At 40.8% G+C, this 21,788-nt stretch overlaps 1 protein-coding gene across 3 annotated transcripts in view; it reads right to left on the reverse strand.

Moving 5' to 3' along the window:
- The window catches only part of BOD1L1 (biorientation of chromosomes in cell division 1 like 1), a 36,869-nt gene extending 16,447 nt beyond the window's left edge, over positions 1-20,422 (reverse strand). The window contains exons 1-12 of one of the 3 annotated variants that reach the window (XR_014851936.1): positions 20,073-20,422; positions 19,519-19,643; positions 18,066-18,256; positions 16,279-16,899; positions 15,594-15,743; positions 14,122-14,291; positions 13,101-13,224; positions 12,620-12,764; positions 11,885-11,960; positions 4,887-10,995; positions 2,988-3,055; positions 1,519-1,588 (exon numbers count right to left, since the gene is read on the reverse strand). Coding sequence is in view for 2 of the 3 variants with exons in the window: in XM_085059832.1 (XP_084915958.1) it covers positions 1,519-1,588; positions 2,988-3,055; positions 4,887-10,995; positions 11,885-11,960; positions 12,620-12,764; positions 13,101-13,224; positions 14,122-14,291; positions 15,594-15,743; positions 16,279-16,899; positions 18,066-18,256; positions 19,519-19,643; positions 20,073-20,267 (8,044 nt within the window). In the remaining variant the exon portion in view is untranslated. The remainder of the gene's footprint in view (positions 1-1,518; positions 1,589-2,987; positions 3,056-4,886; positions 10,996-11,884; positions 11,961-12,619; positions 12,765-13,100; positions 13,225-14,121; positions 14,292-15,593; positions 15,744-16,278; positions 16,900-18,065; positions 18,257-19,518; positions 19,644-20,072) is intronic. The other 2 variants (XM_085059832.1, XM_085059833.1) reach the window with 2 other exon arrangements.
- Positions 20,423-21,788: the final 1,366 nt, after the last annotated feature.

Consider the following 21,788-nt stretch of genomic DNA (forward strand, 5'->3'; position numbering starts at 1 on the left):
AACTTCCTTTTACGTACGTTGAGCTGTATGTATATATACATGCATATATACGTATAAGAGGGACTATTGTGGGGGAGCAAAAACCTCTACCAAGACCTAAAAAGCATTTGTCTTCAGTATGTGCCATATCCAACATGTTTAACAAACATCCATTTGTTCTGTACAACATTTTATAAGAAACAAGATTATCACAGCTAGTTCAATCTGCACATTTTAAGTCCTGTCTGGGTGACTGAGTGATGGAAGTGGCAGAGTTTTAAAGGCACTTCAAAGAAACCTCACAGTACAGAAAAACCTGTTCAAATTTTAGCTCTGCTGTCTTGAAGTCTACATTCTTCTAACCCATTCTCAGGGTTTACATTTTCTTTCTTGTGAGCAGAGCATGTCTCTTATCACTCAGCTGAATATACAACACCCTATAATCCAGGCATATGAATCTGAACTGTCCTGAGAATAAAAGAATTCTGAAGTTTCGTATCAACATTCATATTTCACCTTACTGCTATTCTTATTTTCTAATCGGTAAATGGTTATTTTGGCATGCCTATTCAATATGTCTAAAACTTTAGAAGTGAGCTTATCAGTGTGTCCTTCCATAGCATGTAGGCTTTCAGCTGCAACTTTCTCTAAGAGGAAATGCATCTTTAACCTCCCTGGACAATACAAGCAGCAGTAACGCTGGTACCTCTTGGGGTGCATTTTAGTTCTGCTTGTAATTCCAAAAATTGAGGATTAGCTCTCATCTGGTAGCGTTGTAAACATCTTTGTAATGCATCTGGAGCACAAAATCCATCAAGGCACAAAGCAGGCGTTTGTTTCTGCTTGAACAGGAAAGCCAAACAATTGCAATGCATAATTTGGGTTTGGGAAGACCAGATTCTTTTTTAGTTTTGGTCCTACTGAAGATTAGCTTAAGTACATGGAAAAGGAATTATTGAGCACAGATCCACGTTGACTAATTGAGGTTTCTAACTAGATGATTACCTACTTATAACTGCTTTTCAAATTTGAGTGGATAGCCAGAAATACTTTTGGAGATCTATTATCTTTTGGAGAGCTACAAGAAGAACCCAGAATTCTTCTGTGAAGTATCTGTGATTTGTCATATGGTACTTACTATTTTCATATTCTCACAAGACCTGTCACAACACCCTAAAACCAGGTTGTTCTAAATATATTAGGAAGAAAGTCATTCCTTGGGGAAGTCTCTGTATCTTTCCTGGACAAATGTTTTTCTGTATTTATTGATTTTATATAGAATATTAGCAGTCTACTTTCTAAAAAATCCTTAATTTTCCAATTTTTTTCTACTTTCAGCATATCATATTGGAAGAAAAGTCTGATCCTCCTATCCCACAAGCCAAATTCAAGGTCTGTTGAACTCCTAGAAACATTTCAAGGTTTCTGAAGGCTTTCTTCAATTCCTTTATACGTCATACATAACAAACCTGCAACCCTCCCATCATAAGTAATAGTTCCTTCAGCATGAAAATAAGTTTCTATCAGTACAAAAGTCACCTTTTTGCAATTGTTTAGTTTGAAGATCCACACACCTCTCTTCAGTTCTTGCACTTTCAGGCTGTTGTGACTAAAGACAAAACCAAAAGATACAAATATTGCAGACATTCAGAACAAGTATGTCTCACTCTGCTCCCTTATGTCGTGATGAGCATTGTCTTAACATGAACTATAAAAGTCTTCAAAAGCTTTCTTAGTAAGACATCAGTACAAATATTAAAAAGGAACAGTCAGAGCTAAGTTCAACAGTACAGTACTTAGACTTGAGCTCAGAGTTAACATTAGTACCAGAGATTAGCTTAAAAAAGCAGATTTCAGGAATTCAAGGTCCAACACCTACTCTGAGTTCCAAACACAAGCAATAGTCTAGAAATGTTCACCTATACAGGAAAAAAAAAATCTGCAATGTATAATGAGGTACAATGATCTCCCTTCAACTTGTGTTTTGGGTGGATTTTTTAGGTGTGCTTTTTTTTTTTTTTTAAAGGAGTTTCAGATCAGCTGTATGCTGCATAGCTAATGCTATATGGAGCAAAGCGTACACCAAAGGCTAATCTGAACATTGTAAACTCAGCTACAGTTCCACATTATGGCTATACTGACTCTCAAACCATGTTATGCTGGTAAACAGTACAGCTTTTTGCAGGTGGGATTCAACTCTTATTAATAAATCCCACCAGACTGAAGCTGACTTCAACTTTCCTAAGTCCACCCTTTCATAGATGCTTGGGAGTCCCTGAACCATGTTATCCCTCAAAAACTTACTCTCAGAGCTTGGCAAGAAACATGGATGCACTCCTGAATCTGAACGAAGAATTAACCCACGTGGAATCCCACCTACTATGGATCACAGCCCAGACACACAGACAGACTCAGCTTTGGTCTTACACAAGCTATAGGTGACCAAACGAGCCCAGGCAGCCTGGATTATCCCAGGTGCCCCACTCTTGTGTGACAGCAGATAATGGGCTGTAGTTATCAGAACAGAACAGCAGCAAGTGCTGCCCAAACACACAGCGGATGTGTGACTTTGAAGACTGGCCAGGAAGTGAAGCAATGCAATGAACAGCAGTGTAGGTTTGTTTACTGGTTCAAAGAACTAAACCAACATTTGCCAGCTCTAGGAACTGGGGGGTGTGTGATTATTTTATAAGCATTATCAAAAGCAACATGCACACAGTAGGACCAATTTTAAAAAAAACAAACTTGGATGCCATAGTCACAGAAGGAGTATGGCTGAAGGAGGGAATTATTTCTAACACTGAATAACAACATGGACAGCCCAATTTAAATGCCAGCTGCCTAGAAAACTGCAGCTGAATAATCTGGAAAATGACTCTTTCGAAGTTCTCCAGTTAAAATGCCATATGTGCAGCATGAAAATCAGGAGGTTCAGTAAGAAATCCTAGCAAATATATATGAATAAGCAAGAAACAGTGCAGTAAAAATTTTCAAAATAACATAAATACCTTGTCAGTTCTCAAGGTACTTTCACATTCTAGCTCCTCTGCCAACTTTGGTAAGGCTGTATTATTGCCTAATGAAATACAAATATGTTAAAATTATCAGATTGCATTATGTATTCTACAGCAGAATGCTATTTCTCAGTACTACCTCATGAATACAGCACACGAATTTCAAATCTTCCTGTGGACAACAGGAACAACAGCCAGTCTGTTTACAGCAAACCAGCTCAGTAAAACCCCAACTTGGCATCTGCAAGAACACAAGTACTCCTATGTTTTCCTTAAATACAAAAGGCTTGGAAAATATGCAGTATTGAGATTTACCACAGCTTACTTATGAATTCTGACTTTGACTTTTTTTTCTTGCTTTTCCTTCAAAAAGAAACCATCAACAGATTTTTTTAGACCAAATTCCAAACAGCAAACAACCTCTGTATTAATGAATGCAGAGCTAAGAGTTAATACTAAGGATATCTTTTGCTTTAAATCTAAATCTGTCAGCTCTAGAACAATAATCACTGAAAATGTCCACTTTCTACAGAGACTGAAAACTCAGTAGCTCCTGTTAGTACCTATGTGGTTTCAGGAAATCTTAAAACCCCTTCCCATTTCATTCCCCAGGGGAACAGCTGTATGCTTGTAACATCTTAAAAACAGGCCATGGCAACAGCATCATCACATGACTTCTACAGCATTTTTGGAAACCTATTCCAGAAGCCTATTTAGACAGCTTTTCCTCAACAAGAAATAGCTGTAACATGGTAATTCACCAATGATGCATGTGAAGTGATTAAATTATGGTTGCAGTCCACAGAATAAGCACCATTACCACTGGTACTTACAGAGGCTACATCAATGGACAACAAGGACTGAGGCAAGCACTGAGACAGGAATACTTCACTGGGAAGCATTTTACACTTTCATGGCTCATGCTTGGCTCTTGTACAAACACCAAATAATATTTTACAAGTTTACTAAATCAGCATCTTTCCTAGACAAATTCCTAAAATCCCCAAGTCTGCAGAGATAGCTTTCACAACCAATAGATCAATAAAACTCAAGAATAAAGCCAATCTTCGAGAAACTGGACCTAAGCTCACATTATAAAGTGTTTTTTTAAATAATAGCAAAGACAGACATAAGGAGTAAAATATTTTAAAAATAGTACTTGATCAGCATCATTCTACTTCCTGTGGTATAAACAGATTTTTCTACAGTTTAATTTTTCCAGAATTTATCATGAAGTAATAATCTTGATTTCATTATAGCATCTACAGAATTTATTAATTTTCAAAAAAATTGGTGCTTCAGCTACTCCAGAGGGTCAAAAAGGCAAAAAGTCAAAAATAGTAGGATGCTCATTACACTGTATTTTAGGAACCAGCAACCATGCAAGTTCACTTCAAATGTTAGCTTAAAAAATGGATCTGGATATGGGGTATGATATCCTTAATGCCATATACTATAATCTTCTATTTAAAATAGACAGGTACTGCTCACTTAAAATACTTGTTTAGGATGACCATCTGATTCCTTTGTAACACCAAAGCAGAACCATTTCAAGTATATTCACAAGCCAAAATTAAGTGTAAGACAGTGAATCTGAACATGACCACTAAATAATCACCCAGAGAAAATCTGCAGTTATGATTAAGGATGGCCACTCATAACCTTTTCATTTTCCAACACAACGCAGGTAATTGTGCTCAGTTGGTCCTATTCACCCAGAACCACCTGCTTGTTTATTTGTCACCAGTTTTTAAACGTATTAACAGCTATTTTGCAAATAACAAGGAGATGAGGTATATTTCAACAATACAAGTTGAAATCTAACTATAATAATGGTAAAATGCATCTATTTATGACAACTTATAAACTGAAGCATTAAAAAAAAATCCTCACCTGAATTAAGAGCTGCATTACTTTTCTGAAAAGTAACTTCAGTGCCAGTATCATCTGCTTTGACCAAGTTGGTTTTGTCATCACTGTCATATAGCTCTTCTACACGCAACAAAGGGAGGTCCTTTTTTTTCCCTAATTCTGCTTCTATTGTTACTTCACCATGGTTGGTGTTTGCAGTCACTTCATTTGCAGAAACTAAGGAAAGAGCCTGTGTCTCAGGCAGGGGAGTCCTTATTTCAGAACAGTCACTTTCTGAAAGTGAGTTTGATTCATAGTTTACATTCTTTACAGCTTCACTTTCTATCACTGTTTCTGAAATCACACAAGGCAGTTCTGATGTAACATCCTCATGCAAAACATCTTCAGCTTGCTCATCATTCTCACCTGCCTCTGGGGAAGGACTCTCAGCAGTCTCTGTACTAATCTCCACACAAAGGGCCTCATCTACACTCATGAGGTTCACTGCATTTTCATCTGTTTCTGTGATTTCACTGTCTACTGTGGCCTGAGATGCTGCTGATTCTGTTCTCACCCCACTCTCATGTGCCTCGTTCTCTCTACCAGTAACAAGTAAAGAATTCCTGCTTTTCTCTGGGCCTGTAGTTGACAGGATGCATTCAATCTGGTCAGCAGTATTAAAAATTTCTTCACTTTTGTCTTTTACTTCTGTATTCTCAGCAGCAAGTTGACTTTCTTCTATGACTGTGAAAGTGAAGAGACTATCACATTCTTCCATTGTGCTCAGAGTGATCACTGCCCCTTCCTCCTTATCCTCTACATTTGAATTGGTGTGCTGATCTTCACTGCCAGTTGCAACCCTTAGCACAGGAGCTCCACACTCTCCCACAAAAATCACAGAGCCTTCGCTTTTCCCATCTGCACTGAAAGCAGCAAGTTCAAACTGTTCATCTACAGTTGCAGTGGTCTCCACAACCTTACATTCCTCTGATGCATTTGGAGAGAGAATGGCATCTTCATCTCCTGCTACAATAAGCTGACTTTCAGCTTGTGGTGCTGCACTGATCAGGACTATCTCACATTCTTCTGTCATGCTTGTAGTGATCATAGCAGCTTCATATCTTCCTTCTGTTTCTGAAGCACTGAGTTTGTTTTCATCTTGCATAGCTACACTAGACATAGGAGCTTCAAAACATTCTGCTGAACTTGTAGCGATCATTAATGTTTCATTTTTTGACTCCGTGTCTGAGATATGTTGAATTGCCTCTTTTGAGACTTCACCTGACATCAGGATTACTTGTTCCTCCACAACACTTGTGGAGATCATAGCACACTCATCCTTTTCTTCCTTACCACTAGCAGTTGGGTGACTTCCATCATCACCATTATCATCTCCTGTACTGGATTCACTAGGCATGGGTACCTCATACACTTCCATGTCTATGGAAACCATTGCATTCTCATTTACTTCTTCTGCTTTCACAGAGGGGAGCTGACCACTATATTCAATAGCTGCACTTGACATAGGAGCCTCAAATTCCTCCACAATACTGGTGGAAATCATAGTGCACTCATCTTTCTCCTGCTTACTGCTGGAAGTATTCACACACTCTTTAAACTCTGTAGCTGTACTGGGCATAGGCACTGTGTCTTCAGTGTCTATTAAGATCATAGAGCTTTCCCCACTTTCATTTACTCTTGCAACAGCAAGTGGACCTTCTTCAGCATCCATGGCTGAATGTAATGGAGCATCTTCCACTGTGCTGGTAGAGATGATATCACCTTTTACTTTTACTTCTCTGTCAGCAGGAGTAAGAGAAGTCTCATCTTCCTTTGGAACCGCACTACTTATAGAGGCATCAAATTCTCTGCTGTCAAAGGAAGTCATGGCATTCTCATGTTTGTCTTCAGCACCAAACTGAGTCTTATCTTGCACTGCCATAGCACTAGTCATGGGACCCTCACATTCCTCAGCATCTGAGGGAAGCAAGGTACCTTCATGCTTTCCTGTCTGTGCAGCCAAGGCACCCTCATCTGCAGCACTTGCACTGGTTACACTGCTTTCAACAATGCCTTTATCATTTTTGCAGTCTGTGCCACAATTAGCTTCTTTCTCTGCACTTGTCATGCTGTCGACAGTAAGCTTATTTGTATCTGTGCCAGCCACTCCTGACTCAGCTTCCATTTGTTCAGCAACTATGCAGATAATGGAACTTTCACCTTCTTCTGCACCTATACAAATTAGTGCATTTTCACTTTCCATTCCTGTACAAGTGGAAGCATGCTCATTTTCTTCATTTCCTCTTCCTGTACTGGTCACAATGTCCTCTCCTTCTTCATCCTCTTCTTTTGAGCCTGTACTAGTCACAAAACCTTCATCATCACACAGACCAACACTGACTGTAGTGATACTGGCTTCTTCCTTTGCCCTTGTACTGTCCATTAGACTTTCACATTTTTCAGCTTCTAAACAAACTACAAACCCCTCATTGCTGTCTTCTAGCCCTGTACAGACTGCTGAAATTTCAGCATCATCTTCTGGGGTTATGCCTGTGCTGGTCACTGTGCTTTCACCATTTACAGCATCCTCAGACTTGTCACCACTAGTTCCAGCCACGGCACTGTTGTCTGTGACCACTGCAATACATGCACCAGTTACAGTGTTTTCTCCTTGGGTATCTGTACCAGTCACAGAGCAGATGATGAAGTTATGGCCTCTTTCTTCTGCACCTGTGCAAGTCACAGTACCTTCGTGTTCTTTTACTCGGCCAGCTGTCACACTGCCCCTAAATTCACCTGAATTATCACCACTGGTTGACCCTTCACCTGTTTCTGTCCCTGCACTAGTTACAGCTCCATCGCTCTCCATTTCACCTAAACAGGACACAGAACTTTCAAATTTGCCTGTAGCTACACAAGTTGAGGTCTTTCGCTTTTCTTCAGAGCCTGCACTAGTCACAGCATCATCTTTTTCTTCTGTCCCAGCACTATTCACACTGTCTTCAATTTCTACTCCACTTGGGTTCACTGAATCCTTACCACTTTCTTCTGCATCAACCATGGTACAGTCACCATTTTCTCCTCCTTCTGTACTTGTTAGGAAACTTTCACTTTCTGCCAATCCTTCAGTGACAACACTGCCACCACCTTCTTCAGCTGCTGCAACAGTACAATCACCAATATCTGCTCCTGTGACAAAACTGCAGCCCTCATTACTTTTTACCCACATGCCTGTTGTGAAACCTTCATCAGCTTCTATGCTTGTGCAGATTACTGTCACCTCACTTTCTTCTCCTGAGCACGTGGTTGTAGCATCACTGTCCTTCTCAGAATGTGATGTTCCTGCAGCTCTTTCTCCTCCTGTACTAGTTGCCATTGCAGTGCTTTCAACGATCTTTTCTGTGCTAGTTCCTATCACAGTGGCTGGAGTTTTCTGTAGGCTGTACAACGAACTAAGTTTACTACTTCCTGCACTGGTACCTACAGCATTGCTTTCATTTTTATCTTCCAAGCCAACCACACTAGTCCGTTCTTGACCATTGGCTATAACAGAGCCTTTAACAGTTTCCTGAGGAACTCCTTCAGGCACTAAAACAGAGGAAGACTGGATCATATAATCAGCATCATGCACCTTGTTCTTTTCCACACTATCCAACATTGTGCTTCTTTGTCCCTTTGTGGAAGGATCTATATTCAAGCACACTCTTTCTTTTCTTCTTAGGGTAAGTTCCTTTGTTGTTACATCTCCACAGTCTTCAGTTATGTCAGACACCAAGTTTTCCTCTTTTCTTCTCAACTCCCTGTTCTGAGAGCTTTCCGACTTTGCTGCTTCATTGTAATCTTTTCGCTGACATAACCCAGCTGTACTGTCTTCCATTGCCTGTTCGTTAGGCTGGGACACCTCATTATCTTTTTCTGTACTGTTTGCCACGATGGTGCTGTCACCATCATCTTTCACGACAGAACTCGGCGCTGCACTGTCTTGCTCCATGTATACAACCTGTGCTGTATCATATTGGAAAGCATCTTCCAATAAGGAAGTCCCATCTGAATTATGGCATTCTTTAGACACACTACCTGAAGAATCTCTAAAGTCTGAGATATCCATATCCATGGACTTTGCATCAGCAGCATCTTCTCTTGAAGAATTAATTGCTAAAGGAACATCATTTGAATTAGAATTTATCACAGTTTTTAAATTCTTTGGTCTTCTGCTATCTTTTGAAGCCTGATCCTTACTGGACACATTCTTTAAGTTTCTACCACTTGTTTCACTCACAATGCCCATTTTGTAAGACCCTTGTTTACTGGGTCTTTGAGCCATGGAAGCTTTTTTGGACAAAGTGTCTAAGGCACCAACTTGTTTATTAGAAGTATCTTCTTGTTCATCAGTTTTTTCAGCTGCAGGCAGAAACTGTGATTCACAGGCTTCAGGATCTGCCAAGCTGTGTTTTAACTCCTTATTTGAAATAGAGCGAGATAATTTTTGTTTTGCAGCACACTTAGTATCTGTGGCTTGAAGAGAGTTTTGAATGTTTTTTCCTTCAATGTTAGATGTTTCCTGTGCTTTTGTTTTTATCAAATCAAGTTCCATCAGCTCTTCCTCATGACCAGAATGCAAGTCATCATTATTCATAGTTGCCTTTTCAGAGGCTGGAGCCTGGCTGCTTTCAGTTGTGCTAGCTGATTGCTTTTCCTCCTTAAGTAAATCTTGGTTTGATATACTGCTTTTTCTATTTTCACAGGATACCTTCTTGCTTTGTTTTTTATCCACTGCCACTGTGACATTCGATACTCTTTCATGCCCATTATCCATTTCTTTACTATCTTTATCTTCTAATTTGATGCCCTCTTCCTTCTTCTTTAGTTCCTTGTTGCTGTGCTTTAAGTTCCTGCTTTTATGACCTTCAGCAGAGACCCTTCTTTCTAGTTTGGAATTACTTAAATCTTTATCACCTCTGCATTTCTCTTTTACTGACCCTTTTTCTCCAGAATGTAACTTAACTCTATGACTAAAGTCTTTTTGTGATCCCTGAGTTGACTGTGGGCCACTTGCAAGCTCAAACTCAGCACCACTCTCCTCCAAACTTTTATCTTCATTCCTGGATTTGTGTTGCTTATCTGAATCATTGTCTTCCAGGCTTTTATCTTTGTCCAATTTCTGTCCAGTGTCTTGTTTTGTTAATTCCTGTAATTCTGTTTCAGATGCTTTGAACTGTTTACTATGACTCTTTGACTTGGACTTTAACAAAATCTTGTCTTCTGCAAGGCTTTTAGATCTTCGTCTATCTTTATGAACACCATCTTCATGTTTTACATTACTATCAGAGTTAGTTGATTCTATTTCATGTTTATCTTCTGAGTAGCTTTCACTCCTTCTGTGTGATGCAGAACTAGGTTGCTTTGAGGCACTTAGGGAATCCTTCTGTGGCTTAGAATCACTCAGGGACCTTTTGGTCTTGCATTCTGCTCTTGATTTGTCTGTTGAGAGATGCCTATCTTTTTTGTTTTCTTTCCGCAGCAATTCTTCAGCTTTTAAGGTTGATTCAGGAGGGTTTTTTCCATCTTTTCCTGTTACTGATACTTTCCGTTCACTTCGGTGTTTACTTTTTCTTTCACTTTTGTCATCTGAAGAAACCTTTATTTGTTGATTATGTTTCTGACCACCATCCTCTCCTTTCACACCTCTCTCAAATGAATGTTCAACATCTTCACCCGATTTGTGAACATCTCCTTTATGTTTGTGCTTTACAGAAAGCTTATCTTCTAAAGCAGTTTTTTCCTTTTCGTTTTTATCTCTGTACAACTTGCCTTCTTTTTTGGCAGAATTTCTTGTATGTTGAACTTCCGTGTCAGTATCTTTTTTGGGGTGTTTTTCGTTCTTAAATACGGATTTCTGCTTCTGTGGTTCTTCAGTATTGACTTCTGCTCTATCCAGTTGTCTTTTTGGATCCTTTGTTTCACTGTCCTGCTGAGCTCCTTCAGCCTGAAGAGAAGTGGAGGTTTTTCTTTTATGTTCTTTTTCTGCTTTAGAATCACTTTTGCTTTCCTCAGTAGAATGGCCCCATTCTGAAAGTCTTCTAAGTTGTTTAGAGATTTCGTTTTTCCCATGATTGTGCTTCAGTTCTTTGGAAGAATTTTTTTCGCAAGTCTACAAAAGAGATTTTTTAATATATATAAGTACATGCCACACAGTTCCTTCACCTATGTGACTGAACAAAACTTGCAAGCACAAGCTCTTGATACAAAACAATACGCTAGGGAATACACTTAGCATTGTACTAAAAATTCACCTAAAATATAGTGAGTCAGAAAATGAAAATTGCCATTTTCATTTCAACTATCTACTATTGTGGAAAAACCCAAAACAAAAGAAGTTATTGTTGAGTAGCTTGTCTGAACTTCATTATCTTTTCTTTATAAAGTAATTTTTCTAAAATGACTTAAACTTGTTTTTGAATAGACAATCATAACTTCAAGTACTCTGTAAGTTACTTTACATAGCCAATATGCTGTCTGGTAAAACAAAACCTTAAATAAAATTTGAAAATAAACAACAGAGCAAAACCTAAAAAAGATAAATCTAAACTTCTACTTGAACTTCCACTCCCACCTTTTTTAATTTAAACAATGTTGTTCATTCAAATTCTCACTATAATTTTTTTTTCTTTTGTGTTTGGCGCACAGTCAGTTTTCCTTTAACTTTCCAGTGAGAAGTTTAAAGAGATCAAGCTCAAGTCTTTGCATATAAAGGACATCGCTCTTTTTTAAAACCCAGCACAGAGCAGGGCTCAAACTGCATCTTAGGTTCTACCACAATATGCATCAGCACTGAATACACAAACCAAATTTCAGTGGCTACTGGAATTCAGAAAACATTACTACAATGATGTCAGATCACTAACACAACTGAAGAACAGGCGGGAAAAAACTTATTAGTGAGAACGAATGCAATTATATACAGTTTGGTGTGGACATAGGAAAGAGTACAGTTAGACTTCAGAGGAAGACCACAAGGTTTATATTTAAGAGATACCTACCTCATTTGTCTTTTGTATTTCTTTAGAATCTTCTTCAGATGGCTCATTTTTCTTTCTGCAGCTATTTTCAGCACGCCTGAAGCGGGTATTTGCACAATTTAATGAAGAACAATTGGTATCAGCCTAACGTTACTTTGTAAACTTTCTGTTTGCAAAGCTAAAGGCTAGAGAGAAATGCCCACTAAAAATGCAGAAATAGAACATAATCAATGTAACTTCTGACTGACCAACTTGCCCAGGCTTTTTTCTCTTATAAAATTAAATATATCAACTTCAAAAATATCCAAAATACCAGTGCTTTAAAGCAGTATTAGTATGACATTGGTACTGCTGTTGTCCCTGTAAAATGCTAAGAGTTCTCTTTGCCCCATATTTACCTGTGTGTAGTTATGTAGACAGGTACATATCTACATAAAACATCCATCTAAATATGAAGTCAACTTGACTTTGCCTACTAGATGCACAAACATGTAAAAGCTCTCCATCCTCATGCCTTTATTACCACTCAGTGAAAAGCCACATAAAGACTGCTACTGCAGCCTGAGCTGCAACGTATTTAAGCAGCTACAATTTTTCTGCCTGAATTTCATGCTTATTAGCAACATAATTACGCAAATATTTTAAGAGAAAATTGCCAAAATGGATAAGACTAAGTACAAAGTTGAAAAGAGCCTTTCCAGTCTGGAAAAATGAATATTCAAAACTTTAACTCCTTTTGAGCAAATATGTAAGTACCTTGAATCTCTTTTCCTCTTTCTGCTCAAGGCCACTTTTTTTTCCAAAAATTTCTGTTCTTTAAGCACATCCTTAATGCTGGTACCAGTAGTTTTTGACTCTAGACCTTTTGATGAAGGTTCTTCCAAGTGCGAACCACTCTTTCCTAAAATACACACAAATGGTAAAATACACATCATTATATTACTGCTTCAGCTATAAACATGACAGAAAGCAGTACAGAGGGTACTACAGTGCAGCAGAGAATAGCAGTTATATAGGTATTAATTGAGCTTAAGCAGTGTAATGGATATATGAAAAAGTGAAGAACTTCTGTATTAATATTGTGCATTATAATTTTTTCTGTTACATCACTGTTGAGATGCTGCGTTATTAAGGGAAGGAAACAACTACAGACCTATGTGACCATTACTCAAAGCTGAATGTTTTATTCTACAGAGAATAAGCAACAGCAGGGTGGCGTGGGTGTATCTTCTCATACCTTTAGCATTCTGATTTCCAGTTTTTAGGGATTTTGTCTTTTCTGCAGCTTTCTGTTTACGTTTTTCCTCAAGTCTCTCTCTGTTAATTCGCCTTCTTAGGAGTCTCTCTTCTTTTTCTTTGGCCTAGAGAAACAAAACCAAGGAAAACAATTTATCATTAGGTCAAAGAGCATTCTTTGACTACAAATATAATTCTAAACCTCATAGAAAACAGAACACTGTAGCTTAAGGCAAACTAAAACATAAACACTCCTTAGAAATCATATCAAAGTTAGCAGAATCCTCTAATATTTTTTGTGAAGTGAAATTAGCTGAGTTCCAGAATTTCATTGCTTCTCAATACTGCAGACTAGGCTATGAAACCTTCCCAAAGAACGTATGTTTTATTTGTATGTATATACAATATATACACAGCATATATATATTATACGTATAACTATAAATATATGTATACCTGGCCAAAGGAGAAAACCTAAAAGAACTGCTGCTCCCTCTTCTCTGTGCAGGCCCTTCTGCCACAGAACAGAGTGCACATGCTTAAATCTCTGTCTCTGTTCCCAGTGGCTGCAGACTTGCCACAAACTACTGCCATGGTCAGCAAGGACTACATTTGTAAAGAGCTGGTGTAATGAAGTTGCCTGCAGCACTCAACACAAGCCTGATCTACTAAAAATCCCACTGAACGCAGGCTGCAGGTATATATGGGCTACTTTTTCTATCCAAATTGTCACTGTACTTTGAGAAGAGGGAACAGAGATAGAAAACTCTGTCATTGCTTTCACTGCCAGAAGCCTTCAAACTATAAGCAGCAGAGCAGAGAGCTGTGCTGGAGAGCAGACTGTGCCACACTGATGGAAACATGAATAAAAGCCAGCTGTAATACAAGGGAAAAAAAAAAAACTCCCGAAGGAAGAAACAGAAGACTTCCCCTCGCACAAACCAACACCAAACCAGAAGAGGAATTTCTGCTCTAAAAGGTTTTGGGGCCAGAATGTGAGCAGTAGCAAACCCCAGCCTTACGATGGACTGACGGCGCTGTTCTACAGTTCTTTCATCGTCGGAATCACTGAAGTATTTGGAGTACAGGAAGGGCTTGCGAACGTAAGCATGGCGAACAGGCTTGGCTTTCCCATCACTCAGCTCGTTAGCATGGGGCTTCGTCTTACTTTGACTGTTTTTCTCCTCTTCATCTAAACAAAGGTTAGTGAGTGTAGGGATATATTGATAAATTAGGGCAGTGCTTTCAACGTAACTTTTGAGATGGCAAAGCTACTCAAACTGTATTAACAATTATTTACTCTAAAACCATAAATAGTTAGAAAAATTAAACCCTTTTAGCGTCAAAATATCACTAATTATGAAAAAATCAAAGGTGTATTCATGTGTTCGTGTGCATCATTCAGCCAAAAAACTGCATGACACAAACCCTGTAATAAGCCAGAACAAAACAACTGGGCTTACCCTCTTGCCTGTAATCCCACTGCCCCTCTACATATACTATTCAATAGCTAGCTATGCATGAGAAATCAATACAATTTCTGCTATGATTAGATTATAATTCTTCCCACATCAAAAACATCAGTACAGTATTAGAGTACATAAAAACAAGATAGGCCTACCAAAATACATACACCAAACACACTATTGGTTACACATATGTAAGTATTAGTCAAGTAAAAATAACAAAATCTATTTCAGTTTTCTCAGGATTACTGGAAAGAGTGCAATACTGAAAAATTATTTCTATTCCTGAAACATACTTAAGGGTTGATTTCATTTCATAAATACTTAGTCATAAGAGCACAATCTGTCACACTCCAAAGGAAGACCAAAGCCAGAGAATACACAAGTCATTCAGTACTTCTAAATTATGTTCTAGAGCAGAAAAGGTAAGATATGAGCATGCTAGAGAGAGCTCATTCAGGTACTAAGGCATTCTGCATTATAAAGTGCAAAGTTTTACTAAGTGCAGAAATCAGAGTCTGAAGTCTGTACTAGACAGAAAGAACACAAAAAAGCAATACAGTCAGTGAAACAACTTGGTGTTTCTGAACTTTTAAAGGTATATCCATTCCTGCTCTTTCTACTGTAGCCAAGTTCCTGAATCCTAAAGCTCTAAACCCAACCTGATCTATAAAGTCAGCTACAACCACTACCCTGGGGTCACAAAGAACTCTAATATTAACCAAGTTCATTGCAAAATGGAGGGGAAGAAACCCCACTGAATATTCACCATTAAGTGCTTTTGTCATCTGTGTAATACTGTAGAATAAAAAAGCTTTACAACATTTAGAATACACCAAACCATTAAAAACATTAAAAAAGTAAATCCACTACTCCTCTTTTGTAACTGCACAGATATTATCCAGTCCACATTCAAATTCTCTCTCATAGGTAAGTACAATATTGCAAACCCTCATATTTATGATATAGTACACTCAACAAAAGCATTTCCTACTCCTTACTACTAGTTAACAATGTAATTATTTTACCACCTGATGTGATCTCCCCCTCTTCAGTACTGTCAGAAATTACAGGCTCCTCTTCGCTTTCCTCTTCAAAGGAAGAAAGGTCACTGGTATGGACAGAGCTGACCGTGATGTCACTGAGTACATCCATATCTGAGTCTATCAATGTATTTTCTTGCAAAGGAAAAAGTAAAAATAAAGAGCTGTAAGGGAGCACACTATTTGTGAAACTTTTCTTACAAAACATAAACCTTGTCAACTGAAAAAAAATTATGCTAAGAGTTAGAAATAAGAAAAAAATGTAACACCTTAATGAAATGTTACTAGACTAGCACCGGTTCACTCAAAACAAAAATCGCTCTCTCAAAACAAAAATCATTCTGATGTAGAACTATGAAGTTTAAATGAAGACTGAAATTGTTGAGAGAACTTGCTGGATTAAGATGACCAATCACACACTTGAGGAATCAAAGGTCATCTGATTCCTAATTCAGGTATTTCAGTAAAGAAAGATGGACCAAGTCCAACTGTTACTCACAGAAAAGTTTGCTAGAACTAGCAGAAAACTTACTGATGCCAAATATTGCAAATATTCTGATTAAAATATACTGATGCCAAATATTGCAAATATTCTGATTCAACTCCTGAATAAACTTAAAAACCTCACTCCTTATTCATATTTTAAGGAAGAGCATTGCCCATGCCATACCTTCTTTAGTTTCCTTAGTGGTTTCAGCTGTTTTATGTTTATTGCTATTTTTTTCTGGAACTAACTGTTTCACTGGTTCCGACTCTTTTGCTTGCTTTTCTTCTTTGGACTTTGTAGTATCATCACTCTTCTTTGAATGGTCAGATTTCTTGTCAAGCTTTTCCTTCTTTTCTTTTCTTCTTTCACTTTTTTCACTGCTGTCTGGTTTCTTGTCAGATTTATCCAACAATTTACTCTTTACATCTTCACTTTCCTGTTGAGTATCTTTACTTGTAAAAGTCAAAATATTAGTATCCTTTGCTGAATTTTTTATTTCTTCACTTTGGCAGGGAAGCTCATTTAAATCTTCACACTTTGCAAGTGTTTCAGCCCCTTCTCCAGAAAGGTCACAAATTGCTTTCTCTCTGTCTGACAAGTCCTCCACATTTTTCTCTTTATCAGTGCTACCATCCACACTCTGCTGAGATGAGAGTTTTCTTGCAACTTTGTCATTGTTCCTGGTATTTGAGGTCTCTGTTGAAGCCCTGGCAGCACTTGCTTCTTGGTTAAGAGAAGTTATTGTTTCCAAAATGGACATTGCATCACTAGCTACATTAGCACTTGGAGCTGTAGCAGAGACACCTTGAATAGTAAGAAAGAATAGAGTTTTACTTCACCCCAGTTTCTGTAATTCTGTTCAGATAGAATGTTAAGCAAGTGAAAAGAAACAGAACAAACACTCTCTATAAAATATGTATGACTAACTAAAATATTTGACTAATTTTGCCTTGAGAGATTTTGGTTAAAAAAAACAAACAAAAAACTCCAAGAAGTTGCATTCCTGCAGCAATCACCACACAATTACTAGATATTCATTTTGTTCTGGGACACACCACTGTTCCGGAGGACTGCTACAGAAAGTGGGGATTGCCAATGAGAAGGACATTCTGAACAAAGTCCTTGTTCAGCTTTACCAATATCCTAAGTGGGATGGTGACTCTGGATAAAATATGCACATATATAATATATATTCTATATATACACACACACTGCAGGAGAAAGTTCATAGCTCACACCTCTAATACCTCCTTAAGTGTCATGGGAAATCAACTCAGAATATTGACTATATAACAACACCACTATCAGAAATACCTTATCACTTTTCCACCATCTTAGAACCAGCTCTGAAGATTGATGACTAGAGTTAACTAGACTAGCACTCAGAGCTACAGCTGGGTTGTTAACCCTTTTTAAAGGACATGGGTCTCACAGGAAAAAGGCCAGGATTTAAATAAAGGTTACAAATAGATGGATGGCTGTGGAGTCTCTTAGAACAGGAAAGAATGGACAATTACCTGCAGGAGTGTTTAGAAGCTGATACAGGTAATACCAGGACCTTAGCCATCCAAATTTTATGGAACACAGCAACTGCACAGGTAACTATTTCTCAAGTAATTTCCTTCCTCTCTACCAATGGACAAAAAAGTTGCATCATTCTTCTCTTACAGCTATGTCTTATCTGATCCTATAATATTAAGACAACTTTTCTCCACACAGCAAAGTGATCCCTCATAATCTCACGCAGAAGTGTCAGAGTGACATTATCATAATAGGGTGACATCTCTCTTTCAAGCTTTCTACCTTTATACATGGAGTAAGAGACAAGTGTTATGGCATGCTGCCTGGAGTTCAGCTTGCTAATACTGATACTAACAATGTTATGGTAGCATCAAACATAGCTAATGTTTCTGCTCTCTCAAACCTCATTGTTTTTTGTTAACAGACTACTCAGAGAAATGGTAGAGTACCTTGTACTGTAACAGAAGCATCTGCTTTCTCCTCACTTGGAGATGTGCTGGGGCCTGCCTCCTCTTTGTGATTCAATGTAGCTAAAAATTCATGGACAGCTTTTTCCACCTGAGGTCTGAATGTGTGGTTGATCTTTGGGTCCACAACCTGAGAAATAATTCTGTCAATCCCAGATTCCAACATTCCAGACCTGGAATAAAGTTACATAAATTAGTACGAAAAATTAGTTTTCAAGAATGTATTAATGAAATATGATCATTTATTTGTGATGCAAACACTCATGAGAACCTCCAATGAAGCAGCAATGTTTTGTGTGCATCCCTATGGCTATGTATTTAGCCTGTGCCTTATCTGTAAGAAAAAATGTGCTAGAGAAACAAAACAATCCAAGCACACACAATTAACACAAAGCAGTTTGTTGTTACATCATTACTGGTTACACCTACAAGTGTTATCTAACTGCAAAAACTGTATTTGTGGAAAAAAATTAGAAGGAACCCTGTAATATCAATTCCCACAGCATAAAAGAGATGAATTATAGAAGGCATGAGGTATAAATAACTACTAAACCACTAACCACTACCCTAAGTTACTTTCTGCCCACTATAAGGTGGCAATTTCTGCAGCTTTATAGAAGAGACCTAATCTTCAGTAAAATAAAATAGAAAACCCACAGCTATAAAGGTTATCCCTTCAGACCCCTATAGTCTTTCGTGAAACATGCTACCTCTTGTCCTTATTGCTTCTTTAACAAGAAAGAACAACAGCTCCCCTCCCTAGAAACCAAACAGTCCTCAATACAAGTTATCTATGGTACCACCACAGCACAACTGAGTAAATTTGTTCCCAAATCCTTGGTTTGACCCAATTTAATGACCAAACTCGTGGTACTTTGAAGAAATTTCCTAATGTTTCTTATGAGTCTAAGAACTCAGAAGAAAGACTGAAGGAACGTTCATGAAATAATGTATAATCAGGTTTAAGTGTCTGACAGGATTTTAATATAACAGCAATTCTTAAAAACCTCTTCTCTGCCTAGCTAGATTTAAATCCATTTTTCTGTTTTGTGACTTTAGGTTTGTACTTTGCAGAGTTTAGTTTGTCAAATACTCCTTAGCTCTAAACACAGTAATTACAATTTAACTAATACCTCCCTTACAAGAAAAAATAAAGGTAGTAGCCTTCAGCTAAGGGGTTACATCCCAAGCCAAAATCATGGTTTCCAACCCTGCATCATCCTGGATCAGATCAAAGAATATCTGCAGTCTAGTTCTGACTAATACTGATGGCAAGTTACTACCTCAAGTTATACATGTTAAACATTGAGAGCAAAAAAAAAGTTTCTTCGGAAGTTCCTTTGAAGAAAGCAGCCCACCTTACATTGACCCACAGTCTCTGTCACCTATCACAATACACGAGCATGTTCAGAGAAAACCCAGAGCTGCCACTTACTTGAGAACCTGCTGCCTAATGTTATTTCTCAGCTGGTTCTTGTTGAGATGAGGACTCCAGGTATGAGTTGCCAAATGATTAGAAACAAAGTTGTCAACGCGCTGTCTCAAATTCTGGTAGGCAGGCTAGAAAGCAACAGCAGAGAGGTTGGACCGGAGGGATCGGGTAACTGGTTGGTTATCCCCCGGAGAGCAGGCTGGTACAGGTGGGAGCGCGGTCGGGCGCTCGGCAGGCGCAGCCGCTCCGGCAGCCGTGCGGCGATGGCAACGCGTTAAACGCCGCACGGCCGGGCGCCGCGCGAACCGGTGTGTGTGACCGAGCGTGCCCCGCCGGCCGGCCCGATTCCCCGGGCGGCCCGGCTTCGCCCCGCGGCCGCGGCCGGGGGCCGAGCCGAGCCGAGCCGAGCCCCGCGCGGGCCCAGCGGCCGCTCCGCTCCGCTCCGCAGCGCCGAGCGCGGGACGCGCTGCCCCGGGCCGGGCCGGGCCCTCCCGACCGCCGGAGCCCGCAGCGCCGGCATCCCCCCCGAGCCGCCGGCCGCTCCCGCCCGCCCGCACCTTGGTGTCCACGTCGGCCAAGCAGTCGCGGCGGAACTGGTCGAAGAGCCCCTGGCTCTTGAGGTGGTTAACGATCATGGAGACCAGCTCGGGCTCGGCCGCGCCGCCCCCCGCGCCGGCCCCGGCCCCCGGCAGCGGCGGCGGCTGCTGAGGGGGCGGCGGCGGGGGCGGCGGGGGCTGGGGGTTGGTGGCCATGGGGGCGGCGGGGCGGCGGCTGCTGCCGGCGGTGCCGGCCGGGCCCCGGGACGGGGCTGCTCAGAGAGCAGCGGCGGCGCTGACCCCGGAAGCGGAAGGGGGCGGCGGGAGGAAGCGGCGCTCGGCGCGGGGGAAGGCGGAGGCGCCGCGGCCGTTCTCGGCGCCATGGGCGCGGGACGAGCACTGGCGGGGCCGCGCGCAGCCGCCCGGGCCCGGCTCGGGGGCGGAGGGGCGGAGCCGCCCGCGGGCCTCGCGCCGGTGGGGCCCGATCCGCCGCGCCGCGCCGAGGGGAGGGCAGGGCAGGGCAGCGGCGACGCTCGGCCCCCGCCCTCCGCGCCCACGGCCCCCCGCGCGGCGCCGCCGCCGCTGGGCGTTGAGAGCACCGCGGGCGCGCCCGACGCCCCGGCCGGCACGGCCGCTGCTGCGCTCCCGGCGTCGAGCGGCGGCTCCGCCCCGCGGCCCGCCCCTTCCTGCGCCGGCCGCCATGGCGGTGCGGGCCGCGCGGCGCGGCGCGGCGCGGGGCGGGGCGGGGCGGGACACCGGAGCGACACCGGGGCGACACCGGAGCGACACCGGGGCGCGGTGTGCCAGCTGCGCTCGGTTCGCTCGGGAGCTGCTCTGCCCTCCCCTCCCCGGGCCTGTCTCAGGGCCCCGCCGCACCCCTGCAGGAGGCGGCCCGAAGATGATACTTAAAATAGTCGAATTTAAGCTTGCCGCCTTTGCAGATCAGTGTATTCTCATGTGCTCTTGTAATAGAAATGTTTTCAGCCCAGGTCTTGCTGGTTACCCTTTTAGGCGCTTTTCCTTCGTGTGTCTCAGTGTAAGAGTCACAACTGTCCAATGTGCTGAGGCAAGGAAGATTCATGTTAGCTGTTAGGAAACATCTTTTTCTCAGTTCGGGTGGTCAGGCACTGGAATGGGTTGCCCAGTGAGGTGGTGGAGTCACCATCCCTGGAATTGTTTGAGGCGTCTGGTTCCGGTGCTGTGTGATACAGTGTAACCTGTAGCCCTTGCTGTATGTGTTCACAAACTGGTAATGGCTGTAGTTTCTGCATTCCCTTTTAGGAAATAGTCTAATTTTAAAATAATTGTGATATGTATTTAATATAAGAAATCTCAGAAAATTTCCTAATATCTTCTAAATATAGTAGATAACAGATATTTCTTAGTTCCAACTGCAGTTCCTAAATTTCAGACAACATTTAAATTGCTGAAGGAATACTATGGTATGAGAGAAAGGAGACACATATCATACTGTGGGAACCAGACGTTGACATGGCTGCAGAAGGAGACTGGACAAGTACATGAAAACACAAGTCACAAAATTCAGGGAATGTGCTTGTGGCCCAGGATGCCTGCTCTGTTTGCTGCTAGAGCCTGGGAAGGTATTATTTTCTCTTTCTAGCTTTGGGCTTGCTTTTTGTCCCTGAATATGAGACGACTCTAAGGCTGGGCAGATCAGTTTCAGCCATTGCTGTCATGTCAGCAAGCCACGCAGCTTGTGATTTCTGATTAACATAC

Source organism: Lichenostomus cassidix, chromosome 4, assembly GCF_008360975.1.
Source record: "Lichenostomus cassidix isolate B80296 chromosome 4, HeHo_3.0, whole genome shotgun sequence".
NCBI classification, from domain to species: domain Eukaryota; kingdom Metazoa; phylum Chordata; class Aves; order Passeriformes; family Meliphagidae; genus Lichenostomus; species Lichenostomus cassidix.